This window comes from Ostrinia nubilalis, chromosome 20 (assembly GCF_963855985.1).
Source record: "Ostrinia nubilalis chromosome 20, ilOstNubi1.1, whole genome shotgun sequence".
Taxonomy (NCBI): Eukaryota; Metazoa; Arthropoda; class Insecta; order Lepidoptera; family Crambidae; genus Ostrinia; species Ostrinia nubilalis.
Genome location: NC_087107.1, coordinates 6,466,823 through 6,492,779, shown reverse-complemented (window position 1 = coordinate 6,492,779; position 25,957 = coordinate 6,466,823). Strand labels below are relative to the sequence as shown.

General features: G+C 35.5%; 3 protein-coding genes across 5 annotated transcripts; 1 reads left to right on the top strand and 2 right to left on the bottom strand.

Moving 5' to 3' along the window:
• Positions 1-849: 849 nt before the first annotated feature.
• Positions 850-10,047, bottom strand: LOC135081741 (F-box/WD repeat-containing protein 4). The gene is made up of 8 exons (XM_063976525.1): positions 9,595-10,047; positions 9,427-9,502; positions 8,969-9,204; positions 8,623-8,876; positions 8,416-8,536; positions 8,099-8,240; positions 7,868-8,005; positions 850-1,058 (listed from the first exon to the last, which is right to left on the bottom strand). Exons 1-8 carry the CDS (start codon positions 9,780-9,782, stop codon positions 891-893), a joined length of 1,323 nt encoding a protein of 440 aa, XP_063832595.1. The 5' UTR covers positions 9,783-10,047; the 3' UTR covers positions 850-890.
• Positions 10,048-11,285: 1,238 nt separating this feature from the next.
• Positions 11,286-20,161, top strand: LOC135081536 (SH3 domain-containing protein 19). Of its 3 annotated transcripts, none has more exons than XM_063976261.1 (4): positions 11,286-11,527; positions 12,146-13,020; positions 14,196-14,423; positions 18,619-20,161. In XM_063976261.1, exons 1-4 carry the CDS (start codon positions 11,509-11,511, stop codon positions 18,928-18,930), a joined length of 1,434 nt encoding a protein of 477 aa, XP_063832331.1. In that variant the 5' UTR covers positions 11,286-11,508; the 3' UTR covers positions 18,931-20,161. The 3 variants fall into 3 exon arrangements, with proteins under 3 accessions (XP_063832331.1, XP_063832333.1, XP_063832332.1); XM_063976263.1 differs by lacking the exon at positions 11,286-11,527 and adding an exon at positions 11,548-11,923; XM_063976262.1 differs by lacking the exon at positions 11,286-11,527 and adding an exon at positions 11,548-12,008.
• A 388-nt stretch (positions 20,162-20,549) lies between these two features.
• Positions 20,550-24,423, bottom strand: LOC135081535 (cysteine-rich hydrophobic domain-containing protein 2). Its single transcript, XM_063976259.1, has 3 exons — positions 23,980-24,423; positions 22,747-22,957; positions 20,550-22,422 (listed from the first exon to the last, which is right to left on the bottom strand). The coding sequence occupies exons 1-3, from the start codon at positions 24,096-24,098 to the stop codon at positions 22,255-22,257; spliced, it is 498 nt and encodes a 165-aa protein (XP_063832329.1). The 5' UTR covers positions 24,099-24,423; the 3' UTR covers positions 20,550-22,254.
• Positions 24,424-25,957: the final 1,534 nt, after the last annotated feature.

Sequence of the window (25,957 nt, the reverse complement as noted above, 5' to 3'; positions counted from 1 at the left end):
ATATACAAAGTTCAAGTTTAATTTTTCTTCAGAATATAGCTTTTTCTATTGTTTTTGGCTTGAAATCGCATTACTTTAATTTCTAATTACGATATTTATTGGAAATGTCAAAAATCAACACTTTTTAGCAATACCTTAATTTTAGTGTTAAGTCGACATTTCAAAAAAGTCTTAAATTGAGAAATATGACTCCTTTTCCGATGCCAGCGCTAGTGGGAGGTCAAAGGACCCTCACAGTAATACTTTTTCACTTCTCCAAGCAATATACACACATTATCGACATATAAATAAAAATGTAATACCCGAAACGTTTCGGGTGTTACAGTTTTTAATCAAGAAAGAAACATACTAAATTAGTATCATGCTCAGATATTAGTTAGTATTTGAAATCATTACTACCATGTCCTTATTTTTACCAAATATTGTTACCCTAATCCATGTGTAAGGTACAATAATAAAACAAATACCTGTTTTTCTGTTTCGGGTGTTACATCGCCGAAGTAACAAGAAAACACACTTAAAACTTGATGATTATCCATTTTTTTGGGACTATGACGCTATCTACCAATACTATGATAAATACCCTCGAATCATATAGTGGCAAAACGTTTCACAGATTGATAGTTTTTTTTAAATCGTATTACCAATAATTAGAGAGAAAATGATCATTCAGACAGTTGACTTAAGTATAGACTTTGAAGACTAATAACTTAAAAATAACTTGTTTCTTTCAGATTTCTTTTGTTGCACATTATAATTTGGAATGTTTACTTTCAAAATTCATTAGATTTAATGCGAAAAGAACATATTTAGTTTTTCACCCTCGGTAACATTTGTCATGGAATGACCCTATACCTACTTACAAATGCAATTTGAAAAATGTCAATAATCTATTTAATAACTTCAAAAGTGTGAGAATAATCTCGTACTCCACGTATTCCACGATAGCTGGTATTGTAGTCTAGGACTGCTACGCTACGATCTACCGCAGCAATAAGCTTAGTGGAATCAAAATCCAAACTGTACACAGGAGATGACTTTTTTTGCGTAAAATACATCTGAAACAAACAAGTTTTATATTGTCGATGAATCACCGAAAAGCCAAAATACCTACTGTTGTTACAGATGAAGTGATGTAGAATGAAAGACTGATTTTTCGCCGGTTTTTTGATCGGTAGCCGATCATCAGTAACATTTAGCAACAAAGTTTATCAATTGGTTGCTTTAGCTACGGATTAAAAAACTGGCTTAAAAAACCCCACGTTGGGCACCAACCTTGCGTGATCAGTAAGATAAGGAGACCACCATTGCATTAACCTATACTTAAATGGAAACTACTTCTTATTTACTATAAAGTTACATGTTAATATTTCAATTAAAATTTTTCAATTAATATTTTAGGAGATATCATGAGATGAAACGGATACTCGTAGTTGTTTGGCCGGATACCGGATACCGGGTATCCGGCCAGCTGCTAGGCCGGATAGCCGGATATCCGGCGGCCGGATAGTTGGCCCGTTGTCTCGTTACATGTCGTGACGAGTTTAGCGCCGCACAGGTGCTTCGAACGCGATCAGTGGGTCTATTTTAGTAGACTAGACTAGTCACACTTTTCGAAAATCTAATCAGTCCGAGTAGAATGTCAGATTTTACCACTTGTCTATAGGCCAGTAGAATTAAACACAAAAATGAATTAAATCGGAAATAATTCCTACTAAAGATTTTAGTGTTTTAATGGCTTCATTAGTTACCCATAAAGACCATAGCTGGGCATTAACTCGTTAATCCGTTAATCGTTAATTAACGAAGTTAACATTTCTATTAACGGATTAACTTTTAAGTTAACTTTAAAAAATGTTAACGGACTCGTTAACTTCCGTTAAATTATCCTAAGTCCGTTAATCGTTAATCCAGTACCTACTATTTACCAAAAAGATTCAGCAGGCACGCTGAAAAACGCTAAAAAAAACGCGTTCTGACAAGTACGTTCGGGCTTCCAGAACTTCCAGAACCCAAAACAACAGTTTTTGTAACCAGATCACTAACGACACTTGTTAGTATGTGTGTGACAACTCTTGCAACTGAATTTAAGACCAGTTTTCCTCAACCGATTGAGCTGAAATTTGGTATACTTATGTAAGTACGATGACAATGCAATGTTATGGTAAGTACCATTGAGCTGGTCTGATGATGGAGTCACGAGGTGGCCATAGGAATTCCTAAACGAAACGGTGGAACCTTATCGAGTTTGGGTTTGCTGGATTTGTCTTTTCGAGCACTGGTGCTAAATTATATTGTAATTTAACCAAGGCTCTGAGATTGAGATACTACTAAAAAACCGGCCAAGTGCGTGTCGAACTCACGCACAAAGGGTTCCGTACCAGTGATTTATGAATTTTTTTTTTTTTATTTAAGTTATTATGAAAGACTAGCGGCCGCCCGCGACTTCGTACGCGTGGATCCCGTTTTACCCCCTTCATCTATCTTACGCGGTTTAGATTTTTTCATACAAATGTTTTTTCCCACTAACTCCCGTTCCCGTGGGAATTTTGCAATATCCTGTTGTAACTAAGCTTTGAGTTTACTAAGGTACATGCATGCCAAATTTCAAGCGTCTAACTTAAGCGGTTTAGATTTTTCATACAAATGTTTTTTCCCGCTAACTCCCGTTCCCGTGGGAATTTTGCAATATCCTGTTGTAACTAAGCTTTAAGTTTACTAAGGTACCTGCATGCCAAATTTCAAGCGTCTAACTTAAGCAGTTTAGATTTTTCATACAAATGTTTTTTCCCGCTAACTCCCGTTCCCGTGGGAATTTTGCAATATCCTGTTGTAACTAAGCTTTAAGTTTACTAAGGTACCTGCATGCCAAATTTCAAGCGTCTAACTTAAGCAGTTTAGATTTTTCATACAAAAGGATTTTCCCGCTAATTCCCGTGCCCGTGGGAATTCCTAAGTATCCTATAACCTGCCCAGGAGTACGAAGAATAATTGTACCAAGTTTCGTTAAAATCCGTCGAGTAGTTTTTGTTTCTATAAGGAACATACAGACAGACAGACAGACAAAAATTTTACTGATTGCCCTTTTGGCATCAGTATCGATCACTAATCACCCCCTGATAGTTATTTTGAAAATATATTTCATGTACAGAATTGACCTCTCTACAGATTTATTATAAGTATAGATATAGATTACGCGGTAATAAGCGGTTTACGATTTACGAGGTATTAAAAAAAACTACTTACTAGATCTCGTTCAAAACAATTTTCGTTGGTAGTTTTTATAGTAATGTACATCATATGTCTTTTTAGATTTTTCATTTTCTTATTTTAGAAGTTAGAGGGGGGGGGGGGGGGACCAACTTTTTCCACTTTGGAAGCGTCTGACACGCAACGCAAACTATTCGGTTTAGAAAAAAGTATTTTAGAAACCTCGATATCATTTTTGAAGACCTATCCATGGATACCCCACACGTAACACATACTATGTGTTTGATTAAAAAAAAATTGAGTTTCAGTTCTAAGTATGGGGAGCCCCCAATATTTATTATTATTATTATTTTTGCATCAAAATCTTAATGCGGTTCACAGAATACATCTACCTACCAAGTTTCAACAGTATAGCTCTTATAGTTTCGGAAAAAAATGGCTGTGACATACAGACGGACAGACAGACATGACGAATAAACTGGTTGCGTTTTTTGCCATTTAGCTACGGAACCCTAAAAAATAAGCTTTTATTCTGAAATGCAGTTGTACCAAAACGAAAAAAATAATTGTATACTTATGCAAGCCTAGGTTCAAATAACTTCGAAAGCTTGTAGCGCAAACATAAAACAGGAATAAATTGCATGCGCGATACAAGCTTTCGAAATTATTTGAACCTTGCATACAAAATTTTTTTTTTCGTTTTATTATCATGTGTTAACGGATTAACGATTAACGTTAACTTGCGTTAAATCTTCCGAAATGTAACGTTTAACGAAGTTAATTTTATTATTAACGGTTTAACGATTAACGAAGTTAACTATTTGATTAACGGTGCCCAGCTATGATAAAGACTCTCCTAGGTTTTCGACTTCGACGGAGTTGTGCTTAAGTGGTGGGAGCCCCCGAAAGGGGCGCTTTTTCGGTTTTCCGATTATACCGCGTAAAGGACTTACCCTATCGAAAAGTGGTCTTCCTGGCGGTTGAAGGGCATTTAATCCTGCATTAAATAAGAAATTCATATGTTTTGCACAAACCGTTCTCGTGCAAATGTTCGGCAAAGTAGAAAATATGTGTATAATTAATGACCCTCTCCACGTCCAATGGCTCATTACCCGCAGGCTTCCAAGTCTTAAAAAGGAGCGCCTCAACTAGTGTAACCCTATCAAGGCTTACGAGCTGGATGCGCCTATCCTTGTTCGTCCCAGCCGTTCCTTAACTGCGATTGCTGCACCTCTTCCTGGCACTCACCTGAACGACTCTATGTTACCTACTGTGGCTGCCCCTCTTTCTTGTATCCTCCTGCACGACTACGTTGCCTAGCCGTATGCCTGGTCTAAGGTTCAACGCCAAAAATCAACAACAACAAGTTCATATTAAAACGCTGAAGAGTTTTTTGTTTGTTTGTTTGAACGCGCTAATCTCAAGAATTACTAGTTTGATTGAAATAATTATTTTTGTGTTGAATAGCTCATAAATTCGCACCTTCGGTAGAACAAGGGCACAATTGTCAAAAATTGCAAAAATGAGTTAAGTATGCAGAAATACTTTAAAAATGTGTAGCTAATAATTAATAGCTCTCCTGTAAAATTGCAAAAAGTGCAATTGTGCCCTTGTTCTACCGAAGGTGCGAATTGAGGAAGGCTATAGGATATATACAATCACTCTACGACTAATAGAGGCGAAGCAGTAAAGAAAAATGTTGCAAGCACGGAAAATAGTATTTAAACTATTTTCACGCATACGAAGTTGATTTTGTGGCGTCGAACCTTGGACCAGGCATATGGCTAAGCAATGCAATCGTACAGGAGGGTACAAGGAAGAGGGGCAGCCACATTAGGTAACACAGAGTCGTTCAGGAGAGTGCCAGGAAGAGGTGCAGCAACTGCAGTTAAGGAACGGCTGGGACGAACAAGGATAAGCGAATCCAACTCGTGAGCCTTGACAGGGATACGCTGGTTAAGGCGACCCTTTACAAGGCTTGGGAGCCTACGGGTGACGAGCTATTGGGCGTGGAGAGGGTCATTAATTATACACATATTTTCTACTTTGCCGAACATTTGCACGAGAACGGTTTGTTCAAAACATATAAATTTGGTCTTATTTAATGCAGGATTAAATGCCCTTCAACCGTCAGGAAGACCACTTTTCGATAGGGTAAGTCCTTTACGCGGTATAACCGGAAAACCGAATAAGCGCCCCTTTCGGGGGCCCCCACCACCTATTAAGCACAACGCCGTCGATAGGGCATGTAATATCGGAAGGTTTTCAATTCCGATATTGGATTCCGATATTAGATCTCAATATCGGAATTCCGATATTAATATCGGAATTGAGTTCATATGCTATAAAATTAATATTTGGTTATATTTGTAAGAATTCTGGATTGTTTACAATAAAATAATGATTTTAATCAAAATCTTTAAATTGGTACAAAACAGCACTTCATAAAATTGAAGTATTTTAAAACCATTTTTACGTTATGGGTATCCATTGCATTTGGTTTTTTATGTGACAAGAGGCAAACGAGCAGACGGATCACCTGATAATAAATGGTTACTGATAATGAGCCTATACGGACTAGCAAATAATTAAAGTGTTTTTGTAAAATCACAGGTATCAAACAAACTTTTACTCCTTCATTATATTACCCAGTTTTATGTTGGCGGAACGAATTTTAGAGTCATTCAAATCACGTGTTAAGAAAATTGTAGAGAGTGGTTTTTACCACTCTCTACAATTTTGAACTTGAATAGGTATGCTTGTAATTTGTTCCTTTTTGATTATCGATGTACAGTACTTATTATTATTCTGTGGTACAACTCACAAAACCACTAGCCAGCCATATGTCAGCCATAGGACGTCTGCTGCTGAACACAGGCTCCGATGCTGATTTTCACAATGGCCGGTTGGTGGCGGCCTGCATCCAGCGCCTTCCTGCTACCTTTATGAGGTCGTCGGTCCACCTAGTGGTTATGATTATGAGTCCTACGCTGCGCTTTCCGGTACGTGGCCTCCACTTCAGAACCTTGCTGCCTCATCGTCCGTCTATTTTGCGTACTAAGGCAGAACCGTTGGAAGACCTTACCACAATGCTCGAAGACCTTAATCGAGTTTCCCAACAGGTAGGCCTTCGGATGAATATGGAAAAAACGAAGCTTATGTCGAATGTCCATGTTGCTCATTACCCAGTTTCGGTTAGGAGCTCGATTCTCGAGATTGTTGATAAGTAAGTATGTCTATCTCGGACAAACGATCAGCTAGGTAGTTAGATGCAATTTCGAGAAAGAGGTAAATCGTCGAACGCGAAGACGAAAGTCTTCAATTAGTGTGTGTTACCAGACCAGTGATGATATACGGCTTGAAAACGTGGCCTTTGAATATAGGGCACAACGTGCTATGGAGAGGGATAAGCTTGGTGTTTCTTTACGAGATCTAATCAGAAATGAGGAGCTCCGTAAACTAACTAAGGTTGCTGACATAGCCCGACGGATTAGCAAGCTGAAGTGGCAATGGCTGGACACATAGAGGACGCAGAGCTGACGGTCCATAGTCCAGTAAAATTAATGTTTGAAAGGGAGTTGAGATGTCGTTCTTTGCTGACCAAGCACCTATGGCAAATGCTTAAATTGATTTAGAACAAATTAAATTAACCATAAATAGTAAAATATTAAAATATTTACAGTGGAACAAAAAGTGATGGTGAGAGACATGAGAAAATCATTGGTCTTTGCCTATAATGTACTTTGGGCTTTGTGGTAGGTTGTGGCGAGTTTAAACGCTTTGTTTAAAATCTCAATTAAAACTTTTATCTGATTCCGATATTACGATATTGGGTCGCTCAATATCGGAATTGAAATATCGGATCTCGCAGTCCGAGATTCCGATATTACGAGATTCCGAGATTCCGATATTCATGCCCTACGTCGAAGTCGAAAACCTAGGAGAGTCTTAATGGGCAACCAATGAAGCCATTAAAGCAATAAAATCTTTTGTAGGAATTATTTCCGATTTAAAATCTAATTCTACTGGCCTACTAGGGGACAGATCAATTCGGGCGATTTCGGTTGCCATCGTGAGTGTGTGATTGAATAGCGAAAGTTAATAATTTAACTTTCGCTATTCAATGTTTACTTGCTGCGTAATCTGACTGAACTGCATCATGACATCAGACCATCAGTGAAAATTATTTTATTTGGCAATATTTCGACTTAACAGATATTTGCTATTTATGTATTCGTCATTAGAGTGAACAGCTCAGAAAAAGAAATTAGTTTTTTTTTAAAGGCCTTATGGCTTTTTGTAACTTTTTGGACTTTAAATAAAAGCCGTCATTATTATAAGCCATTTTATTAATGTTTACCTCAAAGATTAATGTATTTCATTTTATTAATAGGAAATTGTCGTAGTTTTTTAATATCCGGTATCCGGCCGGATAGTGAGTTACTATCCGGTATCTGGCCGGATAGTAAATTTAGGCCGGATATCCGGCCTACCGGATAGTTACCGGATATCCGTTTCATCTCTATCATAGTTAAAAATGTACTCCACAATAAAATAATGATCAAATGACAGACTGAATTCAACGCGGGCGAAATCGCGGGAGGAAATTAGTTGTAAATAGAAAAGACAAATATAGTTCTACATACAAACTACTTACTTGAACATGGGAATCATGTTTTCTGATGTCATACAAAACACAGCGGGAATATTCTGAGGAGCCGACAATTATTGCTCGATCACCATCAGATTTGAGGCAGTAACATGAGGCTTGAAATGGGTCCATCATTTCATGAACCTATAAAGATGAGAGAAATGTAATAAGTAATGACATACAAATAATTAAAGGTCCTAAGTAGTTATTGTTAGTATTACATAAATAATGCCTCACCACTCTCTTTGCCCGCACATCAACATAGTGCACCGTGCCATAGTTTGTTACATATATAATCGTATTCGGATCATGCCACCTAATGTCTCGAGTTAATAGCTTATGACACCGACCCAATAGGGGTTTGTACAAAAATTTACGCCTGTAAAAAGATTGAACATTTAAGAAAAAAACAATAATATGTATAGAGATTTCATAGATACATAATATAATTAAAATTGTAAATAATGATAAATTATGAATAACGGAGAAATTGATAGTGAATAAGAATTACATTTATACAATACAAAAAATATGAGTTCAAAAGGTTCACCTACGTTTCAATATCAATCAAAACAGGTATAACACTTCTATTGAGGCCAGCTGCTATTTTCCTCTTGCTACTATGCAGGCTGAGGCACCTTATTCCTATATCTTCGGGAAATTCGATTTCTGTGACTAAAAAGGATGTAGGAAAATTAAGAGGTACACACATTTATTTAGAATTTCCATCCGTTCATAAATAGTATAATAAATAGACTTACGAAATTTTGATGGATTTTCTGATGGGTCTGTCCAAGAAGTTATTTCATCATAGTATGTTTCATTATTAAAATTCCACAACAATAGTTTAGAGCTATGCATTGAGGCAGTTATGGCACAGACCTTTTCCGAGTTAGCAACCAACTCTACAGCTGACACTTCTACTTTTCCGCTCTCTTGACAGTTGGAAATGAAATATAATGGTTTTGGTCTTTTTTTCGGATGTGTCAATAGAGCCACAGTAGAGCTGCCATCTCTGTAATTGAAAAAAAATTGTACACATGTAATATTTACAACGAAAAACTTTAGTTTATTTTTAAATAATTATGAAATCTTATTCTTACGTACCTATTTCCACAAAATATAATATTTTCTGACATTACAAATCTAGAGATATCATTTGTGCGAATATCACCCCTTTTAACTGTTGGCACTTTAAATTTCCAAATAGGAGCGGCACCACGCAGTGTTCCTCTTCTATCTACTTCATAACAATGTAATTCAGATCCCACAGATAGTAAAATCAGTTGAGAGTTGTGAAAATACAACCAAGGCATGTACTTTGTGTTATGCTGAATGATAACCTGCAAGTAATGTGATAAATGTTAATTAGTAAGATTACCTAATTATGTTTTTAGGTTTAATTAGGTACTTAATGCAGTATGGTGTTCTCTACAAGTTAAACTTTGGGCCATAACAAACACTTCATATCAACTGGTTGTAAAAGATATCCAAAAAGTTTATGTTTGACATCACTTCAAGAAAAGGAATTTAAATAGAACATTATGCTAATCCCGTACACTTACCTTATTTTTATAAATTCCTTTACGCCAGTTGTTTGAAATCCTTAATTGGTTATATATGGAAAGAGTATTGATTTTACTGCAAAATTATTAATAAAAATTAAATTTTAAATCTGTTATTTTAGAAAACCAATGAAATCACCTTTTTGTACTATTATAAACTATACCAACCTGTTGTCTGTACTGTTACGAACAATCATTTGATTCCAGCACTTAATAATATTCCTCCAAATTGAGTTATTGGATATGACGATATTTCTGGCAGTTTTACATGTAAGCATGAGATTATGAAGATCTGTTAGCTCTAAGTCATACAAAATTTGAAGCAGAACTTCAATTGGTAAATCTAGTAAAGACATTTTGTAATATCTTCTCTGCTATATTATATTTCAACTTTAGGCTTAGGTTTTAGGACAGTCTGGTGAAAATTGTATCGCACAACATAATATTGGTGTTAGTCACTACAGATAGATGTCCTCTGTGACTTGAACTGAAATTTATTAGATAAAATATAATATTAGTAGGTACACAAAGAAATGTTTTTCAAAATACCACACAACAATTACAAGCAAGGCTCAATAAAAATAATCGGTGGGTGGCTTTGACAGCAAAATGCAAATGTCAGTTGATGTCAGTCCGTCCAACATCAGCTGTTCCATTCCATTGACTTGTAATAATATGGACCGGCCCTTCAAAACCCAAAGTTGATTAAAATGGGCGCTGCCGTCACTTTTTTTAGGCTCATAAGCCTTTATAGCACTGGTCGAATAATTTAGTGGAGTGGCGCGTAAATTTGTAGTAATTTAGTCGAATGTTAGTCGAGTAGGTAGGACGAAGAAGCACACTCTATCAACTCGGAAAGGGATTGTATAAACGGGTCTTAGGTCTCCAGCGTGTGTTTTGCGTTTGCCACACAATCACATTTTTATTTGCACCAAAAATATTTTTTTTATTGTTGATTATCTTGACTCTAGAGCAAAACAGTTCAAAACACGCGCTGAAGACCCTATAAATAATAGACGTTTATGTGGTCGGCGCGTGATTTCGATCCCTTTTTGAAATAAGTGTGCTGTTCCTTTACTGTGTTGCTTCATTCATGGTACTGTCACAGAATAAGTAATAGTACAGGTACAGAAGGATTACTCCGCAAGACGATTTAAATAAATGCGAGTCTTGCTACGACGCGATACAGTGGAATTCAGCTCGCACAGCACTACGTACCTACAATTTTATTCACCTACAAGTTTTGTCTCTTTCTATCGCGTGCCTCTGAACTCTTCTTACGCAGTTAGGGTTGCTGTCTAGTGAAAAAATAATTAATCTACTTATTTGTAATGAGGTACGTATGTAGGTAAGTATGCATTCATTATGGAAAACCTTGGGAGAGGCCTTTATCCAGCAGTGGACGTCATTTGGCTGAAACGAACGAACGAATTCTGAACAGTAGTCATGGTAGGTTAGGTTCCTATATTATCCTAAGAATTATTGATTACCTACATGGCCAACATACCTTTCAGCATCTTTGGGAAGCGAAAAAAAAAGATAAATCCGGTAGATTTCTTTTCGAATTTAAACACCCGAACGCCGCACAATATTTCTTTCTCTTTATGTCCATTTTTAAATAATACTTCGATCATAGAATTATTATCATACTACAACGCACGCCAGCGTCCTGACGGGCGCGCGCGTGACACTCGACTGATATAATACCCGCCGCCGCGGCGGGGCGCTTCGCTGTAGGTAATTATCGGATGTACCGCGCGGAGTGAGCCAGGCCTGGTACTGTGTTACCTACTACTACTAATTATATACTCTTTGGATTTTGACACATACTTGACGTTTCGTTGCTGCAAGGCTTGCTGGCTGTCAGTCATGTAAAATTAATGTAAAAACGGAAGAAACGGGATCGAAACGAATGGAAAATAAATTACGAGTGTCACCCAATTAGCAAGTTAATACCGTAATAGTTTTTATTTTCCCTTTTCCTCTAGTTCAGGTTCGATTCAGGATTCTTTTCTTGGATGGTCAGGTTCTAGGGCTCTCTTTCTAAAACGATTGAAGTGAAGGAAGGATTGTGGGAAACTAATGGATCTATTCAAACAAGGTATTGTGTGCTATGCTGTGTCATTTATTTTATGTATTCAAAACATTATTCTTTGCGAACTTTTAATCACTATTATGTATCTCTAAAATATGGTAGCAACGTGTTGATTCGTCGTAAAGAAATGTTTCTTTACCATCTCCGTTTATTGTTACGACAAACGAACCCATTCAAGACCGTGCATCGTTGTGCCAGGCACTTGCTGATACTGCGAGAGGCGCGGTGTTTAGCGCACGCTTGTTGTTGGTGGGTGGATATCGATATCAAAATAACACTATCGATACCGCATCGAGTTCCAGGCAGGCCCCAGTCACGACGCGGACGAGTTACGCAGCGCGCTAGTTTATTGCGTTAAATTGCGAAGTTTGTTATGCAGACACGACGTTGCTGCTGCCCACAGTGAAGTGATTTTTTGATATCAAGAACCATCTATAAGCAGATAGTTGGCTTATTTTCATGCAGTTACATTAAATTTCAGAAAAAAGTGAGTCATTCTAATTAGAATGAGCCTTTGACTACAATGACTGAAAATATTTTCACTGATAACACTTGTGTACACTTAAATTCAGTGCCAATGTATGTGCCACAACAGATTTTTTAATTTCATGCTATTGTCCACAGGAATGAAAGGTCCTACTAGACCAGCACCAGGTGTACCTAAGCCAGCAGTCAATAGATATTCTCCAGTGACCAATTGGAATGATGACCCTTTTGGTGCAGATTTGTTTGAACCAGCCCCATATGTGCAGAAGAAAATGCCTCCCCCACGTCCTCCCCCTCCGAAAGTAGGCAACAAGCAACCTGATGTTCCTGTTAAGCCTTCTCACTTTGTTAGAAGACCAACAGTATTGTCTTCTCTATTATCCCGTAAGAAGAATAGTAGTAACAATCATGCCAATCAACACAATGTTACTGATCTACCTAATGAGGTGGATACAAGTAAAGTGTTCCCAAAATGTGAGCCAAAGAATATTCAAACGGGCACTCTCATAGACTTTTCCTCGCCACCGAGCTCCCCAACATTTACCACAAGGTCCAGCAGTGATGGTCTCAGTGTGGACAGTTTTGGATCGGATGCTACAACTTCTACGAATCACCATAATGCAAATAATGGTGGAAATGCATCCCAGGCTGAAAGTGGATTTGAAGATGACTTTGATTTATTCTTGAATTCTAGGAAAAAGGTTACAAAAGATGATACATTTGATGATTTGGCTACAATTGATCCTTTTTCACCTCAGCCTGTTGTGAATAAACCTCCCATTATGAAGAAACCTATAATAAATAAGGATTTGTTTGAGATGCAAACGAGTAACCAGCCAATAACAATAATAAAAGGCCCTACAATAATCAGAGCAAAGCCAGCCAGGCCTAAGCCTCCAGACAACTCTGCTTTGTTGAAGACAACGTTTGGAAGCACCTTCCCAGTCACTCCCATGACTATAAACACTACGACTCCAATTCAAAAAATTTGTAATGGCTTTGGAGATACTTTTGTAAGTATTTTTATTCTATTCTGCTCTATTAATTTATACTAAAAATATCAATTTAGCAATTAGAGTATTCTTAATTGGTCAATATTTTCTTTATTTGCATTTGGATCTGAACAGCATATTTTTTCCTCCATTTTACTTTACAAGCATAGTATCAAAGATCTTTTCTTGTTGCGTTTGTTTACAACATTACAAGGTTTTGATGTAAACCAACTGTAGAGACTGTGCGAGAAAATATAACTTTTCATTTGTAATATGATAACCAATGCTCCCTGGTATGTCACAAATGAACAGCTGCATCATGACCTACAAATCAACACAGTCAGCCAGGAAATTGTACATCATACAAAATCGTACAAAAAACGGATCACAAACCACCCCAACCCCTTGGCGAGACCTCTGATGGACGAAACCCAGACACATCGTAGACTGAAACGAAAAACTCCACAGGACACACTTAAAACCCAATAAAGTGAAGTAGGATGTGACACAGGCCACATACCGAGCAAGACATGACATATCCCAACAAACATACTACTCAATGTTCCAGCAAGGCAACAGATTGTAGTGAAAAAGAGAATAAAAAAAAATTGTAATATAATAATATTTATTTAATAATAGTTGAGTGCATACCTATTTTGATAATTCCAACAGGGTCTGTCTAATATAAATAACATACTGTATTATGTACCATGTATCTTGAGGAAAAGTCAGTCAAGCTGCATAGTGGCCAGTAATCATATTAACACTAATAGTCATGGCCATGCCCTCTACTTTGGTTAGCAATTGTATGAATCTAATTAGGTGTTTATCATGCACATCTTTAAGTATATGTTTTGGCTGAAGCAGTTTTTTATAGTAATAATTAAATTAGTTAAGGTTTGCATGAAAAAGATTTAAGATTAAAATACCTGGTTGATGAATAGATAATGTTTCTAGAATACATCTAGTTTAGAATTTGGTGATGAGTTTTTTTTTCATCAAAATTCGTCCAGTGCAGCAGTATTATGCCAAGGGGTAATAATAATAACCTCCATACCAACCATACCAATCCTAACAAACTTTTGCGTTTATGCAGAAAGCAGAAAATATGGTTTGGAGTTAGACAGTATTTAAGTAAATTCCCAATAATTCCTAAAATATTACTTTGTGTATTTAAAATAAGTGTTATTTTGCAGGAATCTAGGCTCGCCTGGGACAGTTCTCCCGAGCCGTCGTCGCCGCCGATGCCGTCCGTCCCGCCCCCGCCACCGCCTCCGGAGGCAGACGAGGATCTACCAGTGGAGTGGCCCGAAGAAGTTGACTTCAACTCGGAGCCAAACTTCGACTGCGCTGAAACGGAGAAGCCATACGCCATTGCTCTGTTCGATTACTTTACGGATCACCCAGATGACCTCTGTTTTTCGGTATGTTTTTATTTAATAACACTTTTGTTATCATCAATTACGACATTATTTACGTATGTTTACTCTTATAATACCTACTCATAGACTAGACTTATTCATGTGTACATTATGATGCTGAACTGACTTAAAAACTGACTTATGCAATATCTTGGTTGGTGTATCAATTATATCCCTATTATTGAAATTAAATTTTGCTTAGATGACTAATGGTTTAAAAGTCCATCATTAATTTTTCGCACTGTATCTCTCTTGTCAATGATAGTAATAACGTTCGATAATCGTTATCAACTGTTATCAATACATTGTCTCTAAAGGCACTGGTAGTTAATATCCAAAAACACTTTCTACAAATAGGATAGTTTAATCCTTGGGGGAGGCTTTTGTCCAGCAGTGGACGTCATTCGGCTGAAACTTACGAACGAACGAACGAATCTTTCATGATTTTAGTGAGAATATCTTTAAAACTATTTTTTTTCGTGTTCATGACTTTACAAAAATTGTGAACAGTTTCCAAATACTGTTTCCCTAGATCCATTTAAAATTTTCAAATAATAAGTATTTTTGTATATGAATGTTATGATACTGCTGTGGCAACAACTACACAATTCTTTTATTTTAATGTGTTTCGTATTTTGTATGTTTAATTCATAATAATCAATTTGGATTTTTATTTGCGACGAAAGGATGTCGCACTGTATGCGTGACTGTTTATTTTTGCAAACAAAAACAGACATATCTAATCTGTCTATATTACACACTACATACCAAAACATAAAAACTGGCAATTAAAAAAATATATGATAAATGGAACGACACAATTTAGGCGGTCTTATTATCGCAAGGAACGTAATAATATTATTGCGTTTTATCTCCAAAATGGTTTGACGAATTTAGATAAAGATGTCTGTAACTGTAAGTAATAATTTCCGTTGACGAAGAAGCGTGAAAAAAATGCGTAAGGTTTTCACTTTTCTTTTAGTCCAATCAACGAGTATAATAATTCCTATCCTTAGTTCCGTAATTTTTTTTTCACCGACTTTGTAATTTGTATTTCATTTTATGTGTGCGTTATTTAATTTATAGGTTTTATGTTTTGAAAAGCCAGATAGACTGAATTCCTCAAAAATATTAGAATTATTACTGTAGCTACACTATGGATTGTTTTGTTTATTAGACCTCGCAATGGCTTGAAGCCAAGTAGCTGCTATTAATAGAAGGCATTATGTAGGTGTAAGTTTTCTCGGTCGTCATATCGAATTAAGGCTTTTATCGCTAATACGCAGAAAAGTAATGAGACTTTTAAAAATAAATAGATATCATTATTAGGTATGTTGTTAGATAAAGTCATTGTTATTCGCATTTTTTATAATGTGCTAGGATTCTCATTATTATCCGCCGATCGCAAAAACCAGTTTTCAGTATTACAAGTCGGTAGTAGGTATTCCATTGTGTTCCTTTGTCTGATGTGTTGTCTTATTTCAGTGTAATCAAATTACCAAGAATCCCCATTGTTATTAATTTCTTCGTCGATACCACTTCGATGACTTCTTAGTTTCAAATACGCTGTAATTTGGCAAGGAATTTGTGGAAGGTATTTTGGTTGTTCACCTGTATGTATTCTCATGTCTTTACGTTCTAAATTTGCTTCGCCATCCATTAGCGCCAATAAATAGGCGAGGCAGTACAGCTGTTCACGTCATAACAAGATAATCTATTCTAAACGTATTAAGGAAGCTTCTGCTTGCATACTTTAAACATTCCGTTTATTGTGTAGTAGACCATCGTTAGCCATTTTTCTGGAAAATACGTTGTATCAGCAAAGATAACGACCATGAAGCGCCGTAGTGTAGTAGATAGCTTTACATGGGTCCCGGCTTCGAATACCAGCTCTAGCTATAGGAGAATAAATCCTATATGAATATTTTAATTCATTGTAATATTTCATTATAATGAAATGTGTTGTCTTTTAAGGTGCTCATATTTACTTAAGTATGATTGTTCTCTTTGGAATTCGCTATTTTTGAATTTGGTAACAACTTATGTAGGTAATGTGTTCGGCAATTGATATAATTGCATGTTGAAGCCATTTGTTCAAACCTACTACCTAGACAATGGTCGCTCGCCGCATGCGTGGACAGATAACGTCTGTTGCGTTACGTCAATGATTGTTTAGAACCACCTGTTTAATGACGTTGTAGGATAGCTGTTGTTTGGGGCGTTCACGCGCTGATTGTACCAGTACAATACCTACGTTTCAAACGATTGCGAAGTTTTCGCAATGAATCGCATATCACACACGCTGGACGATACCCAGTGCCATTGAGTAGGTGTCACATATGCCACAGGAACTGGCTATCGTTATCACAAAGCGAACTTCCACTCGCCATATAAAAATGTGATTTGATTGTTGTTTAAACGAGTCAATTGTGTCGATCAGTCGCACTTTATCTTATCTACTTCAATCAATTTCTTGTTATTGTATGAATCACACTTTAATTATTTTTATATCTTTTTTTATATCATAATTTACTTATTTTAAGTCTACTCGCATTAGATGAATTGGTTGAATATTTCTGCTGTAATAAATAAATATGAATTAATTATTTAGGTAGGTTTAGTGTTCTTTAAGCTATATAATGAGTTACTTTATAAAATCGACGTAGCTATGGTACACAGGGACAACAATTACGACTTTTGTCTGTTAACCAGATACCTAATTACCTTAATGAATTCGAGGACATTGCAATAATTAAGCGCGATGTCGACGTCAAATGAAAGCATTTGTTAATTTGACCTATTTGTGTAAGTCATGATTATATTTTTTTGTGAAAAAACGGAGTAAAGAAAATAATTGTTATAAATAGGTATTTTAAAACTTGAGCAATTTTTATGCGGTCTGATTGCCACCACCCACTTATCAAACTTGGAACCGTTATTTGAAGCCTAATATTTGAGAGCAACTAACTTAATTTACATTTTCAGATCAAACTTAAAGTAATGCTTACTAATGAATGTCTAGTGCGATAATCTTCAAATTAAATAAAAAGTAATTCCTGAGATAAAGTAGCTTAGTGTATGATTTTGTAGCGAATTGAATTCGCAACGCCATTCTGTGCGATTGACAGTTTTAAAAATTACGCAAAACTTGCAGCAACTGATGTGACGTAATTTGGTGATCTCTTTTTAATTTCTAGATATTCTTTCGTAAATCGTTAGGTTCAAAAGTAGTTAATCGGTTTGCCTAAAATCGATACCTAAGATGCCTTATTATTTAAAGCTAGAAAAATATTATTATGTAGTAACTATATTATTTTAGTTAAAAATAATTATAATAAGATGTAAATTCTAAGGTAATAAGAAGTTCTTAATTATGTATACAATATTTATGTAATTCACATAAAACTTTTACACGATGTAATTGTTATCGGTATAAAAATAAATGCACCTACTTCTTTTAATATATGAGTCTAGGTCAGAAGTCAATTACTTGAAATCTTGTTGTATTAATAGCGGCGTTGATTGGCCGAGAAGGGTCATTATACTTCATGAGGATCGGTTGAAGAAACCTTGGTTCGCCATTTAAACTCGGCGGGTGTACTACGGCTATTGATAGCTTGATAAAAAGCAATCATTGGCTGTGACGACACTCCATTGACTGATAGCTTTATTTAGGTTCTTGTTTGTTCTCTTTTCCTGCTTTTCATTGTAATAATAACCCTCCTGGCGCAGTCGGGTAAAAACTTTTGCTATTTTGCAAAGTATATCGTTAGTTTCTGCTGGACTAACCGTAACAAGTAAAAAAACTTTTTCGTGTTAAAGTCCCATAATGACGTGTAAAGAGGGGTATAAAAAGGACAGTAAAATTAAATAGAAAATGACAATGGAACTGTATCCGCCTAGTATGGAAATAGCTGGGTGTGATGTCACGACTCACTGTTCACGCCCGCATGTAACTGTACTGTACAACAGTCGATTCTCGAATTTTCTAAAGAAACCGTTTGAAAACCTTGTGAAATATTTCACCAACCATCACTTAGGCAGTTGATTAGGTATATTCAATGCAGTGAATTGGGTAGATGACAGCAATAATTTTGCCTATTAAAACACCCGTAAAACTGTATTGTGTATGTAAACGTAGGTATTCACATTTTATAGTTAAATAGTTTGTTTTATATTTGTGCTTTTTTATTTTCAGGCAAACTCGAGGATCAACCTGATACGTAGAGTGGACCACGAGTGGCTTTACGGGAGTCTTCGCAGCGGCGCCGAAGGGTTGTTCCCGTGCAGCTACGTCGAGATCAAGGTGCCTCTCCCGAACGAGGCGAAGCCGGCCCACTTTGCCACGGCCACGGCTCTCTACGACTTCGAGCCGGCGCAACCAGGAGACCTACGCTTCCGTATAGGAGACACAATAACAGTACTGCAGAAAGTCAGCGATGAATGGTACTTTGGAGAATGTAACGGCATGAAAGGACAATTCCCCGTCAATTACGTGCAACTAAGCTAAATAAGCCCCAATTAAATGCCCCAGGTAGACATACTACTCCAATGTGATACATTGCATGAAGACTGACTGTCTATCATATCAAAAGGGCCAGTTTCATACACTTGTTGATAAAGTCGCTGACAGCCTAAAACTTAACTGTTAGATAAACTACAAATCTTGTTTTAACAGGTCTCGAAAAGTGATAGATGTCTGGTAGTTGGCGATTTTATTAAATTTTCTTTGATAGATGACAACTATCTACATTTTTTTATAAAGAAACCGGTCCTTAATCTTAACTACCCCTCGACGATAATATGGGGGGTATAATAGTTAATACTAGTTAGTGCAATATATTTCCAATTTTGCTACATGACAACATTTAGAGAGCACCTTTTTGCGTAACCAACGTCCATTTTTACGAAAAATTAGACAATTTAAGCCATTTATTATGTACAATTACTAAAATGAGTTTTGCACTCTTGTTGCCATAATAAAACTAAGTAGGTGTATGTACAGGTAGTTTTTAACGGACGAATAAAGTGGCCTGTATATGAGCGTTATTTAAAAATGCAAGATTAGTTTGTAATGACTGATTGTAAATATTAGTGCTTTTATTTAACTAAAACGCCCCTTCGTTAGAGTATTAATTATCTTAGTTGGTAAAGGTTGTGTAATTATATTACGTTTATGTATAATAGTCCTGATATGATCTGAAAATTTAGTTGTATACATATTATTATAGTTTTGCTACTTATTTTATACCTGAGATTACAGCCGAGTGGCTGAGTTAGCAGCTTGTAGGTGACGTTATAATGCTTTAAATTGTATATTATGTTTTATAACTAAACCAAATACTACAATGCAGTAAGTATCCATTTTCTTTGTCAAGCAAAGTGTGGGTTACTCAATAAGTTTAACTTAAAAAGCAATTCGTACGACGCGTTACAAAAATATATGTATTTATTGATGCCATGTATAATATAATCAGCTGATAAGTTAACGTTACTTCTTATGTTGGTTTATAAAGTCAATATTATGTTGTAATTGTATCTATGAAATCCAATTATTCTACGTACAGTTGATATATTTTTTGTAATAATTTGTATATTTTGTTAGGTTCTGTTTGTGTCATTTAAATGTTAATAATTATTGTTTCGAGGGACCATAATATTAAGTGCCTTAAGTATTTTTGTGTATAATACAATGAATTTATTTATGTATAAGTAATGAAATAAAATCTAAATGTCAATTATTTTATGATATTTTATTTGTTACGCTAGTACCTACTAAGTATTATTATGAGTTGCGCGTACGCGTTGCTTGCGTCACGTAGACGGAACGCACGCATAGCGTTCTTGTTTCCAATAAATTAGATTGATTTTATGGCGCCTTGGTACATAACGTAAGAGAATCGTAGCTATAAAATACCTACCCAAAACTAACGCGCTCTCCCGATTATGAAACATCGTGGTTGGATTGATTGGGTTTTAACAATAACAGTATAATTATGTAGTACCTATTCAAATCGTGACTTTAGCGTTGTTAGATTTACACCTGGGTAAACAAGTTCGTTAAGTCTGATGCAAAACAATAGCACTTGAATGATGGAATTGCTAAGAAGTAAAATAAAACATGCCTCATTACATCACATTAAGTGAGCTTTATTTGAACAAAAATAATCTATACGTACTTAAAATATTTACAATTCCTTAAATTACAACTTAATGTCAACATACCCTGTTCACTTTTCAACCGTTGCCGACAAAAACAACTTGAGACATGTTGGATGGCAAGACAACGCTCCAATTTGTGTTCTCCCAATAGTTATGAATGCGGTGAGACTTTATAGCGAAATAGCGACTACAATATTTAACGAAAATCCGGCACATTCACAACACGTTGAAAAGGGAAAAGAGGGCGGGATTTTTTCTAATATAGAATACGTACATACTTTTATAATAACTAATTGTCTAATAACACAGTCCCGAACATTTCCCTAGCGTATTTAAGAATTATCTTTCGTATTTCCTCGCTATGCTATGGCTTTAACTTATTCCTAAATCTGTAGAAACTGACAATTCAGGTACAAAACATACATTTAGTAAAGTATGCTGGCTGGAAAACAATACGAAGAAAATTTTAAAAGTTAAGAAATATGATTTGTTAACAATGAAATTTGACTTACGTTTATTGCAACCAATAGAATTAATTACGACAAATTGAGAGAACGAATGAGTGTTATACCATTAGAAATGGCATTCATAAACGTGAGTAAAAATAGAGCTGACTATATTGCACGAAGCAAAGTGATTACAAAACAAATTGCATATCACATACCTAACTGTTCTAATAATGTTTATGACGGTTGTAAGGCTGGATAACGGCTGTAACCATATCAGTTTGTTTGCCCACCAATTTAGTAGGCGTTCCCACTAACATTTTATTTCTCTAACATAAAAACTGCTATACAGTAAATCATCATACAAGTTACGACATTAATTATAAAACATAGGTTATTATTACTAGATTACAAGCACTTCAACATGAACTATCAGATATAAAGTTATCTGAAGTAATGTCTAAAGGTCGAAACGTTAAAAAATAACTGCAGCACAAAGTTAAAAGTGAGTAATGTGTATGAGTCACACACAAGATTCAACTAATAAAGTAGAAACCTAATTATTTCTTTTTTGCCAGCCTCATTTTTCGAAGAGGATAGTTTCTAAAACCCAACAACTTCCCAACAATACGAATTTAACATCATTAAGATCATTAAGTATTATCTTAAGAAGTATAGTACTTTAACATACACATTAAGTTAACATTTTGCATTTAAGCAAATAAAAGCTTGCAATTTTCAGTGACATCTATACACAAAAAGCAAGTAACTATACCATTTAAATTTATTTGTCCGTTTACAAGGAAGTGTAAGACTCACCCAAGTACTGTGCACAATCTGATTTGCAAATTTTCTTACTACAACTTCCACACTCCAATTTGATAAAGCTCCTTAGATCTACTTATACGAGTTGCTGCTGCAACTTCTTGTTTTTAGTACCTATACTGATTTATATAGACACCCAAAGAACATAAAATTTCTTTGACACATGTATTTCTGGGCTATCATTGAAAATATGGAGTGTGATATTCTTTTCTTAAAGTTATTAGTCAATGCTAATTATTAATTGTACCCTGGGCCGAAATGCTTGTGCACAAATCGCTTATTGTGGTCACTTGTAACATACATAATGCTAGATGCGATGATACAATATTGTTTACGATTTTAGGATTATATTATTTACAGATCGTTTATGTAGCCCACAGGCAAGCCTTGGAGCAGAGAATTTAGTCAGGCCTGTATATTGGTATTTTGGGTATGAATTCTATAAGAAGTACATATTCCATCATAGATGACGAGTCACAGTGCTGCTTCGTCAGGCGCCAGCGGAGTCCCAGCTTGTTGTATAATCTGCTGTTCTCCCATTCCAATAATTTGTTGAGAGAGTGTTGAGTCTAAAAGAAAAGAAAGTATTTCACATTATTAAGAAATCCTGCACCAGTATCTGTAGGAAACTTAAGACTTGACAAGAAAGTTGACATATACATTAGTATAAAATCATATTAATGAACTTTCAATAAGTTGGCTTAAAAAGAGTTCTTCTATATCAGCCAAACATATTTATTGAATATCAACTTTATACTGTTTCAGAATAATAAAATGAGCCAGCTGAGGATAATTGGTGCAATAATCTTGGTCTCCGATCAATGAATATAATTAAAAATGAGAATAGTTATAGAAAAATTATGTAAATACTGCAATTTAGTACATACACTTACCCTTTTACTAAGGCATATAACTGGCCAGAGAGAGCATCCTAATGTACAACAGCAGCAAACACAGCCACAGAACAGCCATTTGACGTTGACAGGCAAGGTCTTCTTTAGAACGCTGTTGATGCGGGCCACCGTCGCCTGGTACTCTTCCGGAGCCACTCGCGACTGCAGTCCGGATGGGAACTCTGTATTAAAGCGGTTGCTTAAGCCAAAACTGAAAAACAAAAATCAATATTAAAGCTTCTTTTCAACAGTCAAAAAATATCAATGATAATATTATAAACAATATAATGTAGTAGATTAACTGCACAGCTTTACAAAATCCATGCATTAGTAATTATATTAATGAGTTCTTCAATTAAGGATAGATGGGCCATAATTAGGAATGAGTAGGTATCTAAATGAATGAAGTGCAAATAACAACCAATATTGATAGCATTAATGTAAGCAATATTATAAATGTTTGCTCATTCTTGACCTTGCCATCTATACTCCTTGAGTACACTTTGTTTCCACATAAATCAACCTTGAACAGCTGACAATGTTAGAATATTGTATTCATGGAGCATGGCCATGGTGTATTAAAATTTTGTATCCTACTGCATCAGAAAATAACATGGCTAAACTAAGATATAATTGATTCAAAACCTACATTATAAGTTTAAATAAAGGACAACATTCTATTTAAAAGTAACATAATCTAATTTATTAGTCAGCTTCTTTCTTTAGATTATTTACATACATAATAAAAAACAAATTAGAACATTATGGCAGGCAAAATCATAACACAAAGCTTAATAAACTTTGCATTGATTCATCAAAAATAAAAATAACTTGTGGTTCAAAATGTGGAAAATTGTAAGCCCATTCTTACAAAAAAAAGGATGGGGCTTTTTTTTGTAAGAATGGACAACTACAAAGGATTTTTGTAAGATGAGATCTCTAAATTCGTCAAGAAATTGTGATTAAGATAAATCATGGACTAAGAAATCAAATGACCTTTACACATATGCAATTGGTATTAATTTATCATGTTCGTGTTCTCAAGAAAATTGAAATTGGCGCCAGGTCAATATCCGACTCAAGAAATCACCTCAATGCCATTGAACGCAGACGACAAAGAACAAGAATAGATTTTGCTCATACGAGTCTCATATTTTTGGGAGAGCGAGATACGAGTTAGTATGATGTTTTACGCTGAACAGCTGATATTATGAACATAAAATTGAACCTTACACTGTCATGTTACCAGCTCCACGGACGACTATTGGATCTGGCACTAACGTCACATGTGTCTCCTCTATATTCTCCTCACTCTCAGTCTCATCTGGATAAATTGCATCAAAATCTGCCATTTTACTTATTATCTAACTAAAAACGATTATTATAAACACATCACAAAGCACTGTTTGTTGGATTTTTTTACACATTCATGGAAAAGAAAAGTGACGTTTCCATTTCATAAACAGAAATGATCGGTGTTGCAATGTTGGGTATTTAGTTTTGCCTTTTTTCATCACCACTACTATTCACTGCACAGATGAGACATTCACTGGGCTGGGTTTGAATCATGAAGCTACAGATAAAAATGGAGGGCAGAGTTTGGAACAAAACTTGAGTCAAATACCTACTTATATCTATCTCGCTCTCTGCGGCCCTACCTCTCTTTTTAGTGTGAACTGTATACCTTGATTTTTTAGAATCCAGCAGAGATGTAAACAAACACTTTCATACACAATTACACCATAATCACTTACGTGTTCATAATATCATACACATTATTTAACAAGCCCATGAAACCAACTTTATTTTCACGTTTATACAAGTTTGAAATCAATCTTTGAAACAAATTATTTTAGCAAAATACGTGGACGATGAAAATTTGTGAGACTTGTCAAATTGACTTGACGTTTAAAATCATGTGTTATCTCCATATTGTCTATGACTTGTCTCTGACACATCAGTGCCGTAACCTGTGAGTCATAGACAATAATCTGTAAATTTAATCGATATTATTTTAAGTCCTCACTTATTCCGATTACTGATTAATTTTAAATAAAAAATATACGATACTTTGTTTAGTTTTCCAGCGATAACTTCGACAATATTAGAGATAACGTAAATTTATTTTTTTACTTTTAGTGTTTACTTTTTCGGAGTCAGTTTAATTTTTAGTCGGTTTTATTTAAACGAAATTATTTTACTTTTTTATGCAATTATGCTTACGTATTGTTCCATTGTTTATTTTTAAGAAAATAAAAAACTTCAATCATCATCAATGAGGGTTTTCGCGATTGAAAAATCCGCCAGATGGCAATACGTAGACGCGAGGTCCAAATGCTGCATGATAGGTTATTTTTGACATGACATTGACAGATGTGTCAAAATCCACCAATCACGCAACAAGCAACAGAAGTTTAATAACTTTACGGATATCATTGATTGTTTTACTGTCCAGTGTGTTTTTTGATTACATCTGTGCATACAGTTTGTTTCCTGTTCTCGAAAATTTCATAATCAGTTCACATTCAATGTTGCGACTTTGTTGCATATTTTTAGTATTTTGACGATCACCCGGCGTTGATACGCAAGTACTACAACATTTCACTTCGCGATTAACGAGAGGTTTTGTCGCATCACTAGTTCACAGACTAAAAATATTTTTATGTCAGTTGGCCATATTTGATGACATTTCTGCTGATTTCTAAAAAATTAGACTGTAGTATTGCTATCTTCTGATTTAAATCTCCTTGTAAATTCTTCGAAATAGCCAATTCACTAACCAAATCAGAAGTTAAACAAATAAATAATTAATATTTGAAACTAAGATTACCTAGTTAAATAAAAAATCACAAAATTGTCGGCCATTTGGGCTTAATGTGTTGGCGAATCAGGGAAATACAATCCCAATTCCTGGGTAATCGGTACCATGTGGCAACATCGGCCCAATCCGGCCCATCATGGCGGTTGTTTACTATTTTGTTTATTGAGCAGTTAATTTCGTTTGAGATTGTTTACAGGAAATAATCATTGTTTTATCACAAGAATTGGTGCAAAATTTTGTAGTGCGTGGTTGCGGTAGTACGTGCTGTCCTGGAAGTGACATAAGATTCCACGCGTAAGTGTTTATTTTGTGATTTCCGACATTGGATCATTGTAAACATTTTTCACATTTTTTACAGTAATTTCTTCCTAAAACGTTTTACCAGTAACT